At 37.1% G+C, this 18,819-nt stretch overlaps 2 protein-coding genes across 2 annotated transcripts; one reads left to right on the top strand and one right to left on the bottom strand.

Annotated features, from left to right (window-relative positions):
- Positions 1–7,577: 7,577 nt before the first annotated feature.
- Positions 7,578–14,386, top strand: LOC125474901 (aconitate hydratase, cytoplasmic-like). The gene is made up of 20 exons (XM_048579144.1): positions 7,578–8,065; positions 8,475–8,579; positions 8,673–8,833; positions 8,927–9,019; positions 9,234–9,419; positions 9,544–9,705; positions 9,869–10,013; positions 10,108–10,250; positions 10,330–10,386; positions 10,493–10,572; positions 10,657–10,732; positions 10,967–11,152; positions 11,287–11,354; positions 11,435–11,553; positions 11,731–11,852; positions 12,653–12,751; positions 12,826–13,305; positions 13,404–13,502; positions 13,596–13,838; positions 13,960–14,386. Exons 1-20 carry the CDS (start codon positions 7,780–7,782, stop codon positions 14,026–14,028), a joined length of 2,979 nt encoding a protein of 992 aa, XP_048435101.1. The 5' UTR covers positions 7,578–7,779; the 3' UTR covers positions 14,029–14,386.
- Positions 14,387–16,731: 2,345 nt separating this feature from the next.
- Positions 16,732–17,172, bottom strand: LOC125474747. Its single transcript, XM_048578725.1, has one exon. The coding sequence runs from the start codon at positions 17,170–17,172 to the stop codon at positions 16,732–16,734; it is 441 nt and encodes a 146-aa protein (XP_048434682.1).
- Between the last annotated feature and the right edge of the window lie 1,647 nt (positions 17,173–18,819).

Genomic DNA, 18,819 nt, shown 5'->3' with positions numbered 1-18,819 from the left:
TAACCGAGACTTGGATAGGTAATCAGTCGACCGAGAAGCAATGTTCTTTATCCAAACTGAATGTGCTCCTTGATCGGCTAATTCTATGGCTCTAGTGCTGTTTATCCAAACTGAAGATATGTCGACGAGAAAAAAAAAAATCTCAAGGTTGTTGAGAGGTTTCGCGTATAGCGAAAGTTTGAGCAGGGACAGTTTGTGTGTTGAATTGGAGAGAGACTTCAATGTTACATACAACTCTGTATTTATAGTGGTTGTCTCTTGCTTGACACGGCCTGATAACTTTGTAGAGTCCAATTGCAACTTTAACTCGTGGAACTGAAATTGATCTGTGTCAAATGCCAAGGCATATCTTTCAGATTTCATGACTTTTCAAACAAAATAAAGCCTATCTAGGCTTTATCACATCACATCAGAAACGTAGCCCACCTAGGCTTCTTATCTCATCAAAAACCTTCATCAAAAGCCTTTAAACTCATATGATAACTTCCATCACCATGCAAAAAGGCACAATCTACCTAGGTTTCTTATCTCATCATTATCCAAGACCATCAAATCCTATGCTTATCACATCATCATAATTCCATCACCTTTAAACCCATTTATGCATGCATCCTGTAACATCCCACATCGCCCAGGGGAATGGATCCTTTAAGCCTTATATGTATATTCACATCTCTATCTACCACGAGGCCTTTTGGGAGTTCATTGGCTTCGGGTTCCATCGGAACTCCGAAGTTAAGTGAGTTTGGGCGAGAGCATTTCCATGATGGGTGACCCACTAAGAAGTTCTCGTATGAGTTCCCAGAAGCAAAACCGTGAGGGCGGGTCGGGGCCTAAAGCGAACAATATCGTGCTACGGTGGAGTCGAGCTTAGGATGTGGTGGGGGCCCGAGTCGAGATGTGACAATTTGGTATCAGAGCCAGTCCCTGGACGAAAGTGTGCCGACGAAGACGTCGGGCCCCTGAGGGGATGGATTGTAACATCCCACAGGGGAGTGGATCTTCTAAACCTTATATGTATATTCTTATCTTTACCTAGCATGAGGCCTTTTGGGAGTTCACTGGCTTCGAATTCCATCGGAACTTCGAAGTTAAGTGAGTTTGGACGAGAGCATTCCCATGATGGGTGACCCTACTAGGAAGTTCTCGTGTGAATTCCCATAAACAAAATCGTGATGGCGTGGTCGAGGCCCAAAACGGACAATATTGTGTTACGGTGGAGTCGAGCTCGATATATGGTGGGGGCCCAGGCGGGATGTGACACATCCTGATCAAATGAATTTCAAATTCATTTTTAGCTTCCAAGTGCCGTCAGACATCCCAAATCAATTCAAACTGTATTGCTTGCTTGGGATATAATTCGCATCCTATTTATCTAGGTTTAAGAAGATGCAAATAATTCATATTAAAAGATAATTATTATGATAAAAACCATAATATTATCCTTTAACAATAACAAAATTATCTTCATTCTTCTATCTGACGGTTAGGAGCTATGTTTACTCAACGATCTTGATTGCACGGGCTGAGGGTTTAAATTTGGGTCTAAACATTGCCCCTTAGTTTCCTTGAACTTCTACTCGTAAGCCGAATGGTTAAGGAAATTAATTATTCGTAGCCAATAAAAATCTGTCCCAGCTCTTGACTACTGAGGTCGAGAAAAATTTGGAGAGTCAAGAAAAATTAGGGGTGGAGACAAACCACTCCTGGCAGCTCGGCCTGTTATCCATCAAAGTCAGCAACGCAGCAATCATGGTAGCACACATTACACAAACACTTTTTCATGTAAGCATATATATCTATTGCAGGTCGAATGACTCAGGTAGAGACTTTTCCGCCAGAAACCTAACAAGTGCTTCGACCGTTTACTTATTGGGCCGAAAGGAACTTGCCATTATGCCCTTGATTCTTAGTAACTTGCTGAGGGAACACGGTCATATCTCATTTTGACCAAAGAACAACCCATGGTCCAATGTTTTATAGGCCGAATGACCCCATGGTCAATGCTACAATTCTTGTGACTAAAAGGTCAAAAGTCTTAATGTTAGCATTCTTTTTTATTTCCATCATTGTCTCTAGCATGCATGGTTTGACAAATTGGGTCTACAATTTGAATGACCTTACTTTACTATAGGCCGAATGACCTTATGGCAACCTGTGCCGAACACCAGCTCATGCTAGCCAAGCTCGACAAAAAGGATCATAACTGCACGTTTTGATGAGTTGAGGGACCAATGATAATGCATTTTTAGTTGAGGGAACATTGCTTCATTTAAGTTAAAATTGAGAGACAATTGCTACAATTTACTCTTGAGAAATTTTATTTGGACCGAGCTATCCTATCTCTACACCCAACTAAAAATTTTCTCTACTAAACTTTCAAGTTTGCCCTTAAATAAATAAAAATAAGAAAATAAAAGAAAACAAACATTGGTGTTTTTATCTCTACACCCAATAACTAAAAAAGATGGCACACATATGCACTCCTCCATTATTTCCCGTAAAACACACCCAAATGACAACAAAATATGCTCCTGAGTTCATCAACAAGTAAGCTTGCTAGAAACCCGTGTTGCATGAAACCCTTAGCGGCCCTTATTTATAATTTCAACGGAGAAAACTTCTTACCAATTCGTTAGATATGAAACAAATTCCTGCAATATGAGAAAAAAGCTTCCATGTCAGTGTCTATTTAGAAGAGATAGCAACAAGGGTTTCTAGCAAGCTGACTTGTTAGTTTTAATAATTTATGCAAGTAGCCAACTCCCAGATAATGGTTCAAACAAGCAAACATATTAGCCAAAAACCTACGCTGAAATTATAAATGAAGGCTGATAAGGGTTTCTAGCAAGCTGATTCATTGATGAACTTGAGAGAATATTTTGCTGTTATTTGGGTGAGTTTTGTTGGAAATAATGGAGGAGTGCACTGGTGTGCCAGTTTTGGAGTTATGGGGTGTAGAGATAAAAATACCGATGTTTATTTTCTTATTCTTATTTATTTAAGGGTAAATTTGAAGTTTGGTAGATAAAACTTGTTAGTTGGGTGTAGAGATAAGATAACTGGATCAAAATAAAATTTCCCTTTACTCTTTTATTAAGGAAGACATAATAAGTAAGCTAAAATAAAATATATAAGGCTAACATATACTCTAAATACTTGTATCCTAGCTCATTTAATCGCATTTCCACCCTTTTAATAGATTTGGGTTCAAGAATGAAGTTTGGACAGTTACTACTCACGTGAATAATAAACTGCATTGCACCTTGTCCAGACAAGGAATTATAAGAGCTAAGTTTGAACTTTTCTTAAATTAACTAACAGTGTAATGCATTAAGTCTCCTCACATATAAAAGTTGATTTTAATTGTAGACAAATTGCAGTTTATAATAATTTTAGTTATATATAAAGAGGAACAAATTTTTAACGTTCATCGTGTGGGAATTGCTCTTCTTTTCAACTTATTGTTTTGGTGTGCAAATAGTACACTCGTTACAAAAATGCTCCACTTGGCCAAAATTTCAAATGGCGACCGTAACCGTTCCTTTTGAATAATTGAAATTGACCCAAAAATCTAGTTTTTTTTTTTTGTCACAAACTGCATAAATATTAACATACATCACTGGTCCACACTTGTGATGATCATGCACCGCCCATCTTGCCGTTGGAAGCAGCTCTTATGACGTGTACCCCATCCTTTTTTTGTTTTTTTTTTTCCAGAAAAATAAAAAATAAAAAATAAAAATTTGCAGGCTCTTTCTTCGGGGTCGGAAATATGAATTATCGGGTCAAATGGTGGTAGCCCACCGAAGTGGCAAAAAGCGGATTTGGATCCTCTCTTGAACCCAAGGAGAAGATCCTTCTGACTAAAGAACTTGGGCCGTTAGGTGAAAATTCAATGGCTATAATTATTATAACTTTAAAAAGACTTCCCTGTTTGTAGCTGTTGGATTTTCATCCAACGGTCCAAATCATTTGATTAGAATGATCCTTTCCTTGGATCAGGAGAGGATCCAAGTCTGCAAAAAGCAAATTGCGATTTGACAACCTACTCACCCGGATTCGAGTTCCCTTCTGAGAAAGGAAGGGATATGGTACCACTTGTCGAAGCTACCCCAACTTCACGTAAATGGTGTCGTTTTTGGGAAAATGACCATAAAATCCGAATCTGTACACTTCTTGTTTTTCTTGAAAAAAAAAAAAACCCATTTGAATAGATTCGCGACAACGATCTACTTTTTCAAGAACGAAAAAACTTAGGAGGTGTTTACTAATCAGGAATTGGAATGAAAATAAGGAGTTCGATTTCGATTACAGATTATACATGTGTTTACTAAAAGAGAAATTTTATTTGAATCCATTTAACCACTTTCTATACCCAAATTACTCTTTTCACCCATATTGTTTTTTATTAAAGAATTAATATCTTTTTAAACCCAAATTTATTACCTAAACTATCATCTCAAACCCAATTCAAAATGTAAAATTATCTTTACACCCATTCTCTTTATAAAAAAGTTGTAGGCATGGACAACAAAATATTTGACATGGTTGAATTTGCAATTCCTGGTGATTATGTCAAACTCTTCACTTGAAATGCAATTGGAAAAAGGTCAAGACAATCAAATGACAATCGGTAAAGGGTTAGAGCATCAAACAACAATGCATACAACCAATTATAACATGTCTAGTTTTAATGGGGTCAAACTCACGTCTGGAGAATAATTTATTGCAATGGTTAGATATGCAAAATCCACACACTAGCTTAGTAAACCACATACGAATGAAGAAACAAAAACCAGCAATCCAAGAATTAAATTTGTATGACTACCTAACATAAAATGGATGTATGTCTGATGAGTGTGTGCATGCGCAAAACATCACATGCAAGCATTTTTTTTCAAAGAGGCGTCTTTTGTCCCCCTATAATTGCATCTGCCGTATAGGACTAGCATTTCCATGACTGCTTTTTTTCTTTCTACTAACACAACCCATCCATGGACTTGGGATCCAAGAGATCATTCCATAGACTTGAATTTGCCAAGAGAATGTTATGCAAGCTCCAGTTCTGTCCTTTTTAAATCAAGCATTTTCATGAACTTTTTAAGAAACTTTGAAGTGACATAGGGCTAAGTGTTTTGTTGCTATGTTAATAAACAAATAAACAAATTGTAGCTATTTCGAATAAAAAAGGTGCAAGACATGCCACCTGCTAGTTCGTGGTTAAGGTTGAGCAATATTTATTTGCACCAAGAATCAAGTTTTATGTTTTTGCAGTACTAATCAAAAGTCTTTGCAATAGTGTTTTGGGGCGCATACAAATGACATAGAGAAATAAATACAATATAATATAAAAAGTATGAAATTTAATCCAAAGAAGAAGCAAACAAAAAAAATATCTATAAATCAAGTCATACCTTAGTTGGAGAATTAAAAACTTCAAAATCACCATCCATCAATAGAAAAAAACTTGTTTTTCTCTATCAGAGCTATTATGGTTTTAGTCGGAATGAATGTAGGATAAACAAAGAGTGATGTTAGTATGTGGGTCTATTGATAAATTTGATTATTATTATTAATTTTATTTTGTACTTAATAGTAATTATGCAATAGGGTAAAATAGATAATTAATATTTAAAAATTAAGTTGGGTGAAGAAAGAGGTTAGATGGATTTAAATAAAATTTCCCTTACTAAAATTGTGAGGAATCAACAGTGCGTAAGACCCACACAAAAAGTGGAATTCAATTCCTAGAATGGGAGGAATTGGACTCCCTACATCGATGTGGTAATTGAATTCCAGGAGGATGAGGGAATTGGGAATCCATTTGCTCTTCCTATGATGCCCTCCTATCAATTTGCTGTTTAACCCAACAAATTAATATCCAAGCTTGAAATCTGGTAGGGTGAGGGAACCAGAAATCTGATAGGTTCAAGAGATCTGCAAGTCGCATACGAGATCTTGTCCCTGAACACTGAATCGTCGTCATTCAGGAGGCGATGGTCCAGCCGCTTCGACATCGCCAACACGCACGCTTGGACGTAGCTCCGAATGATGACGCCAATGTTAGTATCTCACGGATGTGCTTCTCGCTCGCTGGCTCATCCTCCTGCAACATCACTTTGATGATTGCAACCTCGAGGTCTAGGGCCAAATTCCTCATGTTTCTGGGTTTTTTTCTTTTGCGGGGAGGGAAGATGAATGTGATTGGGTTCTTTATTTGGTTTTTACACAATTGTGGATATTTGATTCTTTAATTTAACTAAATAAGTAAAAATAAATAGTTAAAACGTTTTTAAAAATAAATACATAGAATAAAATAAAACAAAAAAGGGTATTTCACATTAAGTCTTATTCCGATTCAGATGAATTAGTAAACAACTTCTATGAACTCAGTTTCATTTCTATTCCGATTCTTGAACATTTAAGTAAACAGTTTCAACAGGAATCTGATTATGATTCCTCTCTATTTTAATTCCTCATCAATTCAATTTCTTCGTAATCCAATTCCTCCTATTTTGATTACGGTTACGTAAACGAGCCCTTAATGAGGTATTTCAATCTCATTCTAATCATTATCATGTCACTAGCTTCGTGAATTGAACTCAAGACGTACCGTACAGAATACAAATCTGTAATTCATTTCGAACCACTAAATCACCCCGTGATAATTGAATCTTATGCACATGTTCAAGAACATAATTAAAATATAGTGATGAGTAGCGTAATTGATTGACAGATTGTGTACATTTAGCCAAAAATTATGGAAAGTATGTGTGATTGACTAATTTAATGCACAATGTCATATTGTATTATTTTATCTTAGTGACATTAAATTTTATGTAAGTAGAAAAAAATTATGAATTGCTTGTGTGCGTTGTACTTATGCAAGGCTAGATGGTATCTAAATGCAATGAAATTCATACTTTTTTTTAATCATTACAGAGTGGTTTAGTAGTTAAAGATAAATTTTAGACCTGTATTTCACATAACATATTTTGGGTTTGATTTTTAGCGCTGATGAATCATACGATGGTGGTTAAGAAAAGCTGAAATACCAACTTATCTTTTTTCTTTTTATTTTTCAGCCTCTAAAATGGTAAACTGTCATAACAAAACTACCAACTTATCTTTTTTCTTTTTATTTTTTTTATTTTTTATTTTAAATTCATAATTTTTAAGAGTGCTTAACTAGTAACCATCCAATTTCTGGAAAATGAACATTACTTTTCGGGTCAAACAATTAGAAAATGGGATGTGCTATCTACACATTTTTTTTTTTTTTACTTTTCACACACCTCTTGTTAATTTTTGTTCGTTGATTTTCTTCAATTCATCTGATCCAACGGTCGAAAATAAAAAAGGTATAGGAAAAGTAAAAAAAAGTGTGTGGATATCACATCTATTAGAAAATAGACAAAGAAATGATGTGGAAATACTTGATTGGACAGTGTCAATCAGAAATGCTCCTCCACCTCTCCACACCGGATAGAACCCCCTCTCCCTCTCTTCTCTCAGAGGCTCAGCCCAAGCCAGTCTACTTCTAGAAGCGCGGCACGCAGCCATAGGCCTCGGTCGCTCTCCACACGCCTCTTCCTCCTCACCCTCCCTAAGCAGTCATACGACTGTTCCTCCATTCCCCTCCATAACTCCTCTGTCTTCATCTCTCTCTCTCTCTCTCTCTCTCTCTCTCTCTCCCCTCAATTATCACTCTCCTCTCTCTAACCGAATCCTTATCTCTGCACTCAGCGTTTTGTCTATGAATGCGTGATCGTCGTCATGTATATAAACACTGCCTCCTCCGCTGCCTCCTCCCTCCTCAGAGCTTCTAGGGCTCGATTTTCCTCCTCCTCCGCCGTCTCCAGAACCTTCGTTTCTTCGCCCCTCAGGCCTTCGCACCACCACTTCGCCTCCCACCGCTTCCTCAGCTCCTCCTCCGCCGCTCGCTCCTTCCCTCGCTGGAGCCACGGCGGTGTCCATTGGCGCTCCTCCTACACCCTCCGCTCCCAGATCAGAGCCGTCGCTCCCGTCATCGAACAGTTTCAGCGCAAGATCGCTTCCATGGGTACGCTCTCCTCTCATTCCGTAGTTCTCGGAGCTTCTGATTGGTCGTCGCTTTTCTATTTTTGATCTGAATCGTTTCTGTTTCATGCTTGTTTTTGAAAATCTGGATTCTTTTTGGTGGTTTTGAAGCTTCTGCAGCTGAGCTGCTATTGCTTGGTAGTTGTGAAATGAATACTGTTTGGCTGCTGATAAAATTGAAAAATGACTCGGAAACTCTATTGAATCCGGTCTAATTTCGTATTTCGATTCGTCAAAAACTTTTCTTATTGAATGAATGTGACACTGGTGTCGTATGATCTGAATTTTGACATAGAAAAATGGAAATTATGGGCATTTATCTTAATTTTATAAATTTATTTTCAGAAACTGGTCTTAATTTGGGTTCTGATTGTTCATCTGTGTGGTTCCAGCTTCCGAAAATCCCTTCAAGCCAAATTTGACAAGTCTTCCCAAGCCCGGAGGTGGCGAGTTTGGCAAATTCTACAGCCTTCCTTCTCTGAACGACCCAAGGATTGGTACTATTCTAGCACTCAGTTATCCGAATACTATTTTGCTGGTTTCATGTAATTGTACGATTATTAATATCCTCTCGTGTATATATGTAACAGATAGGTTACCGTATTCCATCAGAATCCTTCTGGAATCTGCTATTCGTAATTGCGATAACTTCCAAGTCAAGAAGGAGGATGTTGAGAAAATTCTTGATTGGGAAAAGACTGCCCCAAAGCAAGTCGAAATTCCTTTCAAGCCTGCTCGTGTGCTCTTGCAGGTAATTCAGGGACTATCATTTACCCTTAGTAGGAATTTAGAAGACAGAGTATGTTGTATTCGTTTTCCAATGCTTATACGACTTTGTTGCCAGGACTTCACCGGAGTTCCAGCTGTGGTCGACCTTGCTTGTATGCGTGATGCTATGAACAAACTTGGGAGTGATTCTAAGAAGATCAATCCTTTGGTATGTGGAGTTCTTACTATGTGCGTTCAGTCTTGTTATTTCGGTCACTGTCCCAGGGGTTTGGTATCAGTACTTTAGATTATAACTCAATTGTCAACTTGTAATTGCAAATTTAATGTTATTTTTAGTGCCCTTTTCGGACGTTGTACTCACTTGATTTGGTCCTACGCTTGTTTTAGTATGTACAATTAAACGAAATTCTGCATTCATGCAGGTTCCTGTAGATCTTGTTATTGATCATTCCGTTCAAGTTGACGTTGCAAGATCAGCAAATGCAGTGCAGGCCAATATGGATCTTGAATTCCAGAGAAATAAGGAGAGATTCGCTTTTCTTAAATGGGGTTCTACTGCGTTCCATAATATGCTTGTTGTTCCACCTGGATCTGGCATTGTTCATCAGGTAAAGATGAAAGTAGTATGATTTTTGTCATTTAATAACAAGATTTACTTATGTAACCTTTGTGTCTATGCATTTCAATTCTCATGGATTTGGTTTAAAATTAGTGGATACGTTGTAATTTCAGGTTAATCTTGAATATCTTGGACGGGTTGTTTTCAACAATGATGGCTTACTCTACCCTGATAGTGTGGTTGGAACTGATTCCCATACAACCATGATTGACGGGTTAGGAGTTGCTGGATGGGGAGTTGGAGGTATCGAAGCCGAAGCTACTATGCTTGGCCAGGTAATGTGAAGTCTGGAAAATTACCTAAGTAGCTGAGAAGGCATTTTTAATGTGGTTGTTTAATACACCTTGATGCATACTTTCCTCGTTGCATGCTAATACTCTACATGGTTTAAACTCATTTCAAATTTTCCTCTAATGCAATATGCTTTGAAATTGACAGCCAATGAGCATGGTGTTGCCTGGTGTTGTCGGGTTCAAGTTATCTGGAAAGTTAAACAATGGTGTTACTGCTACTGACTTGGTTTTGACTGTCACACAAATACTGAGGAAGCATGGAGTTGTTGGAAAATTTGTTGAATTCTATGGTAAGTTGATCCTGATTACGCGTAATTTTAAGTAATAATTGCATTTGCTATGCCCTGACTATATATAATGGTTCGTGTTTGTATGTGTCTGCAGGGGATGGTATGGGTGAACTATCGTTAGCTGACAGGGCCACTATTGCCAATATGTCCCCTGAGTATGGTGCAACCATGGGTTTCTTCCCTGTTGATCATGTTACTTTACAGTATCTCAAATTGACTGGTAGAAGTGATGAGACTGTGAGTACTTTACTAAGTACTAATAATTAGTTTCATAAGTATTATTCAAGAGATATCTGACCTCTTCATTAAATTATAGGTGTCAATGATTGAAAGTTATCTGCGGGCAAATAAATTGTTTGTTGACTATAATGAGGTAAGAGCTCTTTGGTATTTTTGTTCTTATCAGTTTTGAATTATCTGAATCAACCTTTCAAACTTTGTTTGAGATGCATCTATTGACTAATAGTTATTTGTTTCAGCCTCAAATAGAACGAGCATACTCATCTTACCTAGAATTGAACCTTTCAGAAGTCGAGCCCTGTGTCTCAGGACCTAAGAGGTTATTTTTATTCAATGTGTAGTTACATTCGTTGCTTACTATTATTTTTTTGTATATCATATATAACTTGTATTCTTGGTGCAGACCTCATGACCGTGTGACTTTGAAAGACATGAAATCTGATTGGCATGCTTGTCTTGATAACAAGGTTGGGTTCAAGGTAAGTCGTTATCCTTAGTGTTTCCTTAAAATTTTCGAATGTTGCTTCTTTCTCATTTGAAAACAAACTTCCCATTTTTTCTGATCCTAGCATAATTTTTAGGATTGTACTCAGTGGACATTAGTAAAGACTCTGTAGCTGTAAGATACTGTGTATATTTAATTTTATGAGATAATGCTGCAGTTGCAATTCTCGTTGTCGTACCATCCTTCCTAAAACTCTTGCTGAATATAGGGATTTGCCATACCAAAAGAGGTGCAAAACAAAGTGGCAAAGTTTCAATTCGATGGACAGCCAGCAGAGCTTAACCATGGTAGTGTTGTGATTGCTGCAATCACAAGTTGCACCAATACATCAAACCCAAGTGTCATGCTTGGGGCTGCTCTCGTTGCAAAGAAGGCTAGTGAACTTGGTCTACAGGTGAGGCAATCTTATAGTTCTCATCAACAATCGACCATTTTTTTCCCTTTTCTTTCTTTTGTCTGCAATATGGATTGTGCAAGAAAACTTTTTTTGTTTTTGTATAATTGAATGTTGATTTGCTGGCAACTCAGGTCAAGCCATGGGTTAAAACAAGTCTTGCCCCAGGTTCTGGAGTTGTTACAAAATATTTGCTACAGAGGTAGGTTTCTGTTTTTGGAGAATTAGACTTTTTAAAACTAGATACAAATTGTTTATTGAAAGTTAATATGTTTGATGTAGCGGATTGCAAAAGTATTTTGATCAACAAGGTTTCAATATTGTTGGATATGGGTGCACAACATGCATTGGGAATTCAGGGGATCTGCACGAAAGTGTTGCTTCTGCTATATCGGAAAATGGTAATGTTGAAGTAGTATTGTTTATTTTTGCATAAAAAGGTTATATAATTTGTAAAACTCAAGCATATTTACATGTTACATGAATTCTCATTTCCTTCACAAGAACTCAAGTCCTATATTATTAGTTTCTACTCTAGCTCTAGCATGTGGATCTAAAATTCGATCGTTCTGTTGCAGACATTGTAGCAGCTGCTGTGCTCTCTGGAAACAGGAATTTTGAGGGCCGTGTTCATCCGTTGACAAGAGCTAATTACCTTGCCTCTCCTCCTTTAGTGGTTGCTTATGCCCTTGCTGGAACGGTATGTCATACTTGCATAGGGTGCAAAGTATTTGTTTTTTCATTTTTGTGGCTTTATTTTTTTGGTTATGTGATTCAGCTTCATCTATGGACAATAGTTAACTACCCAATTTTTTTTTCTTTCTTCATCTCCTTTATTTGTTGCACCTGTATATTCGTTGTATTTACTTGGTTTTAAAGATGAGTTATTCTCACTGGTTGTGCCTTTCATGTTCCTCTTATGTGTGTATCGTGCTCTAATGATTATGGGATTTTGCCATCAGGAGGAAAAATACATTTTTCAGAAGGAATAATACACCTTTTTGTTAATTTATAAATTTCATTTTCCCGTGTAAAACTTCTTTTCGTACTTATTGATTCTGAAATAGGCCAGAATGATTTTATTTACATTTCTAGTGATATGTTAACATCCATTCATCCTGGTCTTGACGCAAATAGTCTCTAAAATCCTGTCATTTGGAGCTCAATATCAGATTATAGTGTCTAAAAATATTAACAATATTTAATTAATTTACCCTTGTTCCGTACTCCTTGAATCACTTGGTTGCTGGCATGTTTACTGTTTTCTTAACAAGAAAATTGATTAATAAGACATTGTTGGATGTTGAAGCATCATGAAGTAGTATTTGCTGCATGTTCTCTTTAATCTTTATCCCACTGTCATTTACTACTATTATGAATGCCTTTTATGCCGTGTGAGTTTTAATAATTCATTTTGTTATTCTGCCAGCAGTGATCTCTTTTCGTCCATCATATGAAACAATCATCGACACGAGTTAACCTTAAAATTTCATTTTCCAGGTTGACATTGACTTTGATAAGGAGCCAATTGGAACAGGGAAGGATGGTAAGAGCGTCTATTTCAGGGATATCTGGCCGTCCACAGAGGAGATTGCTGAGGTAAATTAGAATTTTGGATTTGTTGTGAAACTTCAGCAGTATACAAAATTAACTCATGACTGTATGTTTTGTAGGTAGTGCAATCCAGCGTGTTGCCAGATATGTTCAAGAGCACTTACGAGTCAATTACTAAGGGCAACCCCATTTGGAATCAGCTATCAGTTCCCGAATCCAAACTGTACTCATGGGACCCTAATTCAACCTACATTCATGAGCCCCCATACTTCAAGGATATGACCATGGATCCTCCTGGTGCTCATGGAGTGAAGCATGCGTACTGCTTGTTGAATTTTGGTGACAGTATTACAACTGATCACATCTCCCCAGCGGGAAGCATCAACAAGGACAGTCCTGCAGCCAAGTACCTTCTTGAGCGTGGGGTGGACCGCAAAGACTTCAATTCTTACGGAAGTCGTCGTGGCAATGATGAAGTTATGGCCAGGGGAACCTTTGCCAATATCCGCCTCGTTAACAAGCTTTTGAATGGGGAAGTAGGGCCTAAAACAGTTCACATTCCCACCGGGGAGAAACTCTTTGTCTTTGATGCAGCAACTGTGAGTTGCCAATGAATATTTCACAAATTTCTGTCTTTTGTTAACTACAGAAAACTATTCACTAAATCTTTGCAATCGATCTTCTGTTTCTATTTCAGAGATACAAGGCTGATGGGCACGACACTATTGTAATAGCCGGAGCCGAGTATGGAAGTGGAAGCTCCAGGGATTGGGCCGCCAAGGGCCCAATGCTATTGGTGAGTTATTTTACACCGCCATTTGAATGAGTTTGTAAGTTTTCATTACAGTATCTTTCTTGTTTGGTTGACTTAACTTTTGCCACACAACAGGGCGTTAAAGCAGTGATTGCTAAAAGTTTCGAAAGAATCCATCGCAGTAATTTGGTGGGGATGGGTATCATTCCTCTTTGTTTCAAGGCCGGTGAGGATGCAGACACGCTAGGATTGACTGGTCACGAACGGTATACCATTGACCTCCCAAGCAACATTAGTGAGATTAAACCTGGCCAAGATGTGACCGTCACAACGGACAATAGAAAATCTTTCACCTGCACTGTTCGCTTTGACACTGAGGTACTTGCTACTTTCATCATCCGTGTATTATATTTGCTTTTGTATTTCTAAACCCAAGTGAAGTAACGTTCTGTGATAATACTGTTTGGTTGCTCATGTTGTGATTTGGTTGCACTTGCAGGTGGAACTGGAATACTTCAACCACGGAGGCATTCTTCAATACGTTATCAGGAACCTAAGCAAGCAGTAACTGGATCACGCCGTTCCGAGGACTTGCTATCCGCATCACTGCAAGCGTTTTCAATTGTAAAATGTGAGGAAGAATAAGGACCCCAAAATAACACGAAAGGTCCCTTTTTGCGGGACGGAGGCAAATTTTTTTGTTATTCATTTTAACACTATCCAGGTTGTGCAGGCTTGTTGATTTGTTGGTCTTTCGACGGGTTAAAAATATAGTTTCCGAGCAGTAGAATCTTTTTCCGTTTCGATTGTTTGCTTGTTCTAAAGCATTTACGCATGTACCTTGGGTTTTCAAGTGCACCAAGATTATAGGCAGTGTTATGCCTTTGAACAGTGATACGATCAATGTGATATTTTGTTTCATGGCATATGATGAATCTAACGCCCCACCCCCGATTTGATATTAAATTGAATTATTGTCATGCGACGATTAATTTTTTTATTTATTTCCACAACTCTGCATAAATTCATGGTCCCTTGCTTTTAGATATTTCTATGCGCTTCTTATAGAAGCACTTTTATTGAAAGTGCTTATGAGAAGTGGTGGTTTTTAAAGAAACAGTTCCAAACGAGCTTTTAATTTCATTTCTTGATACCAAATTTCAAGGATCAGTGATTAAACACATGTTATAGCACGAGGAGATCGTTATACAACACGGTGATGTTGCAGTATCAAACAAGAGTTTCTCAGTTTGATATTTTGTAATGCTTTTGATCCACTAGCTCGACTTTTTAGGTACTTTAAGGCACCAAATATCACTGTACAATTGGATCAAATTTAAACGGTTTAAAATTGGTGATTGTTGATCATTGAATTTGATTTAACAGCTTAAAAAGACGTCGGCACAAATTTGATGTAGGTATCCATGACAAATCGGGTTTCACTGGACATGACAGAAGGTTCATTCAATTATATAGGGTTAGTATGACTTATGTGTGTGAACGATGAACAACTCTTGTAGTCTTCAAGGATTCCAAAAGCATGACGAGCAAAATCTTGCCCAGATCCATACAAGAAAACACGTCATAATATATCTGTGCCTGACAAATTTGTCAATTAGCCAAGGCACCCCCATCTGTGTGTCGATTTGTCAATTAGCCAAAGCACCCCCATTGTGTGTCGATTTGTCAATTAGCGACCCAATAGAAATTCAAATACTTGAATATTAGCTTAAAAGATTTGATTGGTATTGCTAAACTTCCTAACTTAATCATCTATTGTTAGGTGTTGCGTTTCATTACAAAAGACCTCAGTGATATTAAGGGTAAAACTTCTATATATTAGTTGTATATTATTTTGTCATACGACTGATGTGGGATCCTATCTCCAACATGTCTCCTCAATGGTCTCATATGGGGTCACAAGAGAAACCAATTTCCACATCGAGAATTGGTCAAATTATTATATTGGAGCTAACACAACTTTTTAAGTGCCTGACCACATTCAAGGACTAGAACCAACGCAACTTTTCGAGGACCCAGTATTTAATATACTTAAGCTGGAGCTAGGCACATTCAAGTCTAGTAAATCGGATCCAGAACGTGTCGAAAGAATAGTCTGCTCTGATACTATGGTAACTTTATAGGCAACCAATGTCACTGATATTGTTCCAACTTAACCACCTATTGCTAGGTGTTGGTCTTTATCACAAAAAGTCTTGATGATATTAGGAGTGGAAACTACTATATATTAGTTGTATATTATTTTGTTATATGACCAATGCAAGATTCTATTCTCCAACAATTATTTCTGTGTTACTTCTATTTCTTTTTTGATACAAGGATTTTAGGGGAGGGAAATTTAGATCAAACAACTTAAAGGGTTGACTATAATTAGGTATCAAACTCATTATTCATGAGAATCGAACTTGAAACCTCGACAATCCATTTATTACTGTTTATGGTTGCTCCTCACGAACTCTGTAGGTAGGATCAATCACAACCTTGTTATCGCAGGCAATGCATGCGTTCTTCTAATTCTAAAGCTTAGACACTACACTCTAATTTTTTCTATTAGTGGGGGCATTGAACTTGGAGTAGAGCCAGGTTGATTAAATTCAAGTCTGTAACTTCAGTATCACCGATTATAATTATTTAACAGTTCAAGTACAATTGATATTGTTGAGGTGTAATCAAAATATAGTTTTTGGGAATAGAATTTGTGGCAACAGCAATTGTTATTTTTATTATTTCTTCCCTAGCAGAATGTGAGAGATTACTTTCAAAAGTTTCAAAAATTAATAGCCTAACTGTCTTCAACAATAATTTGGCCGCAGTTGCAATTTAGCAAGGACAAAGATTGTCTGCCCTTCCACTTTCGGTGCTCTTCCGTACCTTCCTGTTTTGTGTGGTCACGGTTAAGCTACGTCAACATTTTATATTGTTTTTTTATAGAGATAATAAGACAAAAATAAATAGTAATATAAAATATTGACGTGGCTTAACCGTGACCACACAAACAGGAAAGTACGGAAGGACACCGAAAATGGGAGTCCTTGTCCATTTAGTAAAGCAGAAATGAGTTAGTATGATATTCGACGGTTGAAACGATCACCTACTTTTCTAATTGTCTTCAATTTATGCAACACAAAAGTGAAAGTACACTGATGATATGGTGATTAAATAATACATACTAATTAGGCCACACATCAAACATAATCAAACCAGTTTTCTAATTCTACAATTAGTGTGTGTATGTACATACATACATACATCAATATTGATCCTCTGGAATGCTCTCTAAAGTTGGCCTCCAGCAACTACCACTGCTTATGCTTTTATCATCCCCACTCGTTCCATTAATTTCGGAAACCCTAGTTCCTCTGGACTTCAGAGCACTCATCAATTCCTCCAAAGAAGAGTGGTTTGAATCTTTCTTATAATTCAGCAGCTGTTTCAACTCCTCCCGAGTCACCACCAGACTAATCCTCACAGCCCCACCACTATTCGAATCATCAGGAATATTTCCTCTACGTCTGCCGATTTCTTGATCTTCTTGTAAATTAAACCTCACAGACTTCTTCTCCTGCTTCAACTTGGATGGCAATGCAATTGCTGTTTTTGTTGCTTCTAGGGTTTCGAATTCCTTTGCTGTCTCATGCTTCTCATAATCTTGTGACGGAATCTTGTTATTACTTCTCAAATAATTTCCCATAGCTGAGTTTTGAAGAAAAATGGAGTACTTGGCAGAGAGAATATCAAAGAGAGAGAGAGAGAGAGAGGTGGGAGGGGTTATATAAAAGTGTTGTATAAAGATATAGAGAGGAGGGTGGAGAAAGCACATGAGGTTTGCGTTTGTTGCGCCGAATATTTGAAAGAAAAAGTGGGATTAACTTTTAATTACTGTTCGAGACCAACACTACACTTCCTCACATAAAATTATTAAGCAATTCTCAATTCTCATATAGAATTGTATGTAGTGTTTGTTTTATGTTAAGGTAACCTTTTGTTGAGTTTTTTTTTACCTTTAGTATTGGTCAACCAACCTCCGGCCAAAAGTATCTGCATTGATGTAATGATTCAGATTTCTTCAAATCAGTCCAATACGTATGTATTATATGTTGAGCTTAAACTTAGATTAATACTAATTCTAGTTTAATCAAGTCCGTCCCCCTACTAGTACTGCTAAACTTATACAAGGTATAGCCACTGTAGATGACGCCAGGTGATGCTTATTTAAATTTGTTGCTGATGGTATGTTTTGTTTCCACACATATTTGCTGGATTCTATGCAATATACATATTTCCAAAAGAGGTATCGATCAGAATTAAGTATGCAAGAAAGTTGGTATAATCCAGCTTGGATCATTGCTATTCTATAGTCCTAATCCTATTATCTAGCTAGCTACTTAATTTGAAGACGATGAGATGATCCGATAAATAATCAATCGTACAAATCAATGGTACTCAGTTTGTGCACGTAAGACATACATATTTCGTCATGATCCAATTCAGCAAGTGATCTACCCCATTATACGAGAAGGATTTACCATGGTAGTGCCACATAGTACACTTATACGGTGGCGTCTCATGTCAATAATTTAACGACACGTATATATACTTTTAATATGACGTTGTGTTATTGAAATGAGAATCATGATAACCATATATTTGTGTCATGTAAGTTGTTCCTTAATTATACATGCAAGTTTGATAAGCATTAATAACATGTTACATCCTGATCACCTGCAAATTTTGCTACGCAGATGGGCTTCACCAACTTTTAACTGCCTTTTATATTACAATATTAAGCATATAAAAAAGTAGGAACCGTCCATGGATAACAAGTTCATCATCTAACGAATTAAAGTATCATATGAGCTCATATCATAAGCTAGAACAGTGCTTTTATATTTTTGCGTGTTATGATGAACTGGTTTTTGTTTATAGGCTATTGAAACGATGACGTGCAGAAAGCAGACTTGATGGATTTTGCTTGGACAGATCATACTCTTAAAACAACTAGTAAAACATAAAGTCAAAGCCAACAAATGAATTCACAACATATACTGAGTAAACAACGAAAACATTTGTCTAACAATATAAGTTTGGTAAAAGAATATTATTTAGCTTGTGTTGTGTGGTATTTAAACTAGTATATATGTTGAGTTTTCATGCATAGAATTTATAGATATAATCAACGGTTGGTATGAATTTTCAATGTATCAACATAAATATTTATGTAGCTAGTGTCTAGTACTAGTAGTGATAAGAAAACATTTTCCAATTATCAGCAAGTAAATTACAAGTCAAGGCTAGCAATTAGTAACATATATGTATGTCTGCAAACTAATCTGTCTGA

Source organism: the organism of the source record quoted next, unplaced genomic scaffold (genome assembly GCF_019419815.1).
Source record: "Pyrus x bretschneideri cultivar Hongxiangsu unplaced genomic scaffold, Pyrus_bretschneideri_v1 Contig13, whole genome shotgun sequence".
Lineage (NCBI taxonomy): Eukaryota > Viridiplantae > Streptophyta > Magnoliopsida > Rosales > Rosaceae > Pyrus > Pyrus x bretschneideri.
The sequence above is the reverse complement of the archived record's forward strand: the minus strand, read 5'-3'. Positions and strand labels throughout refer to the sequence as shown.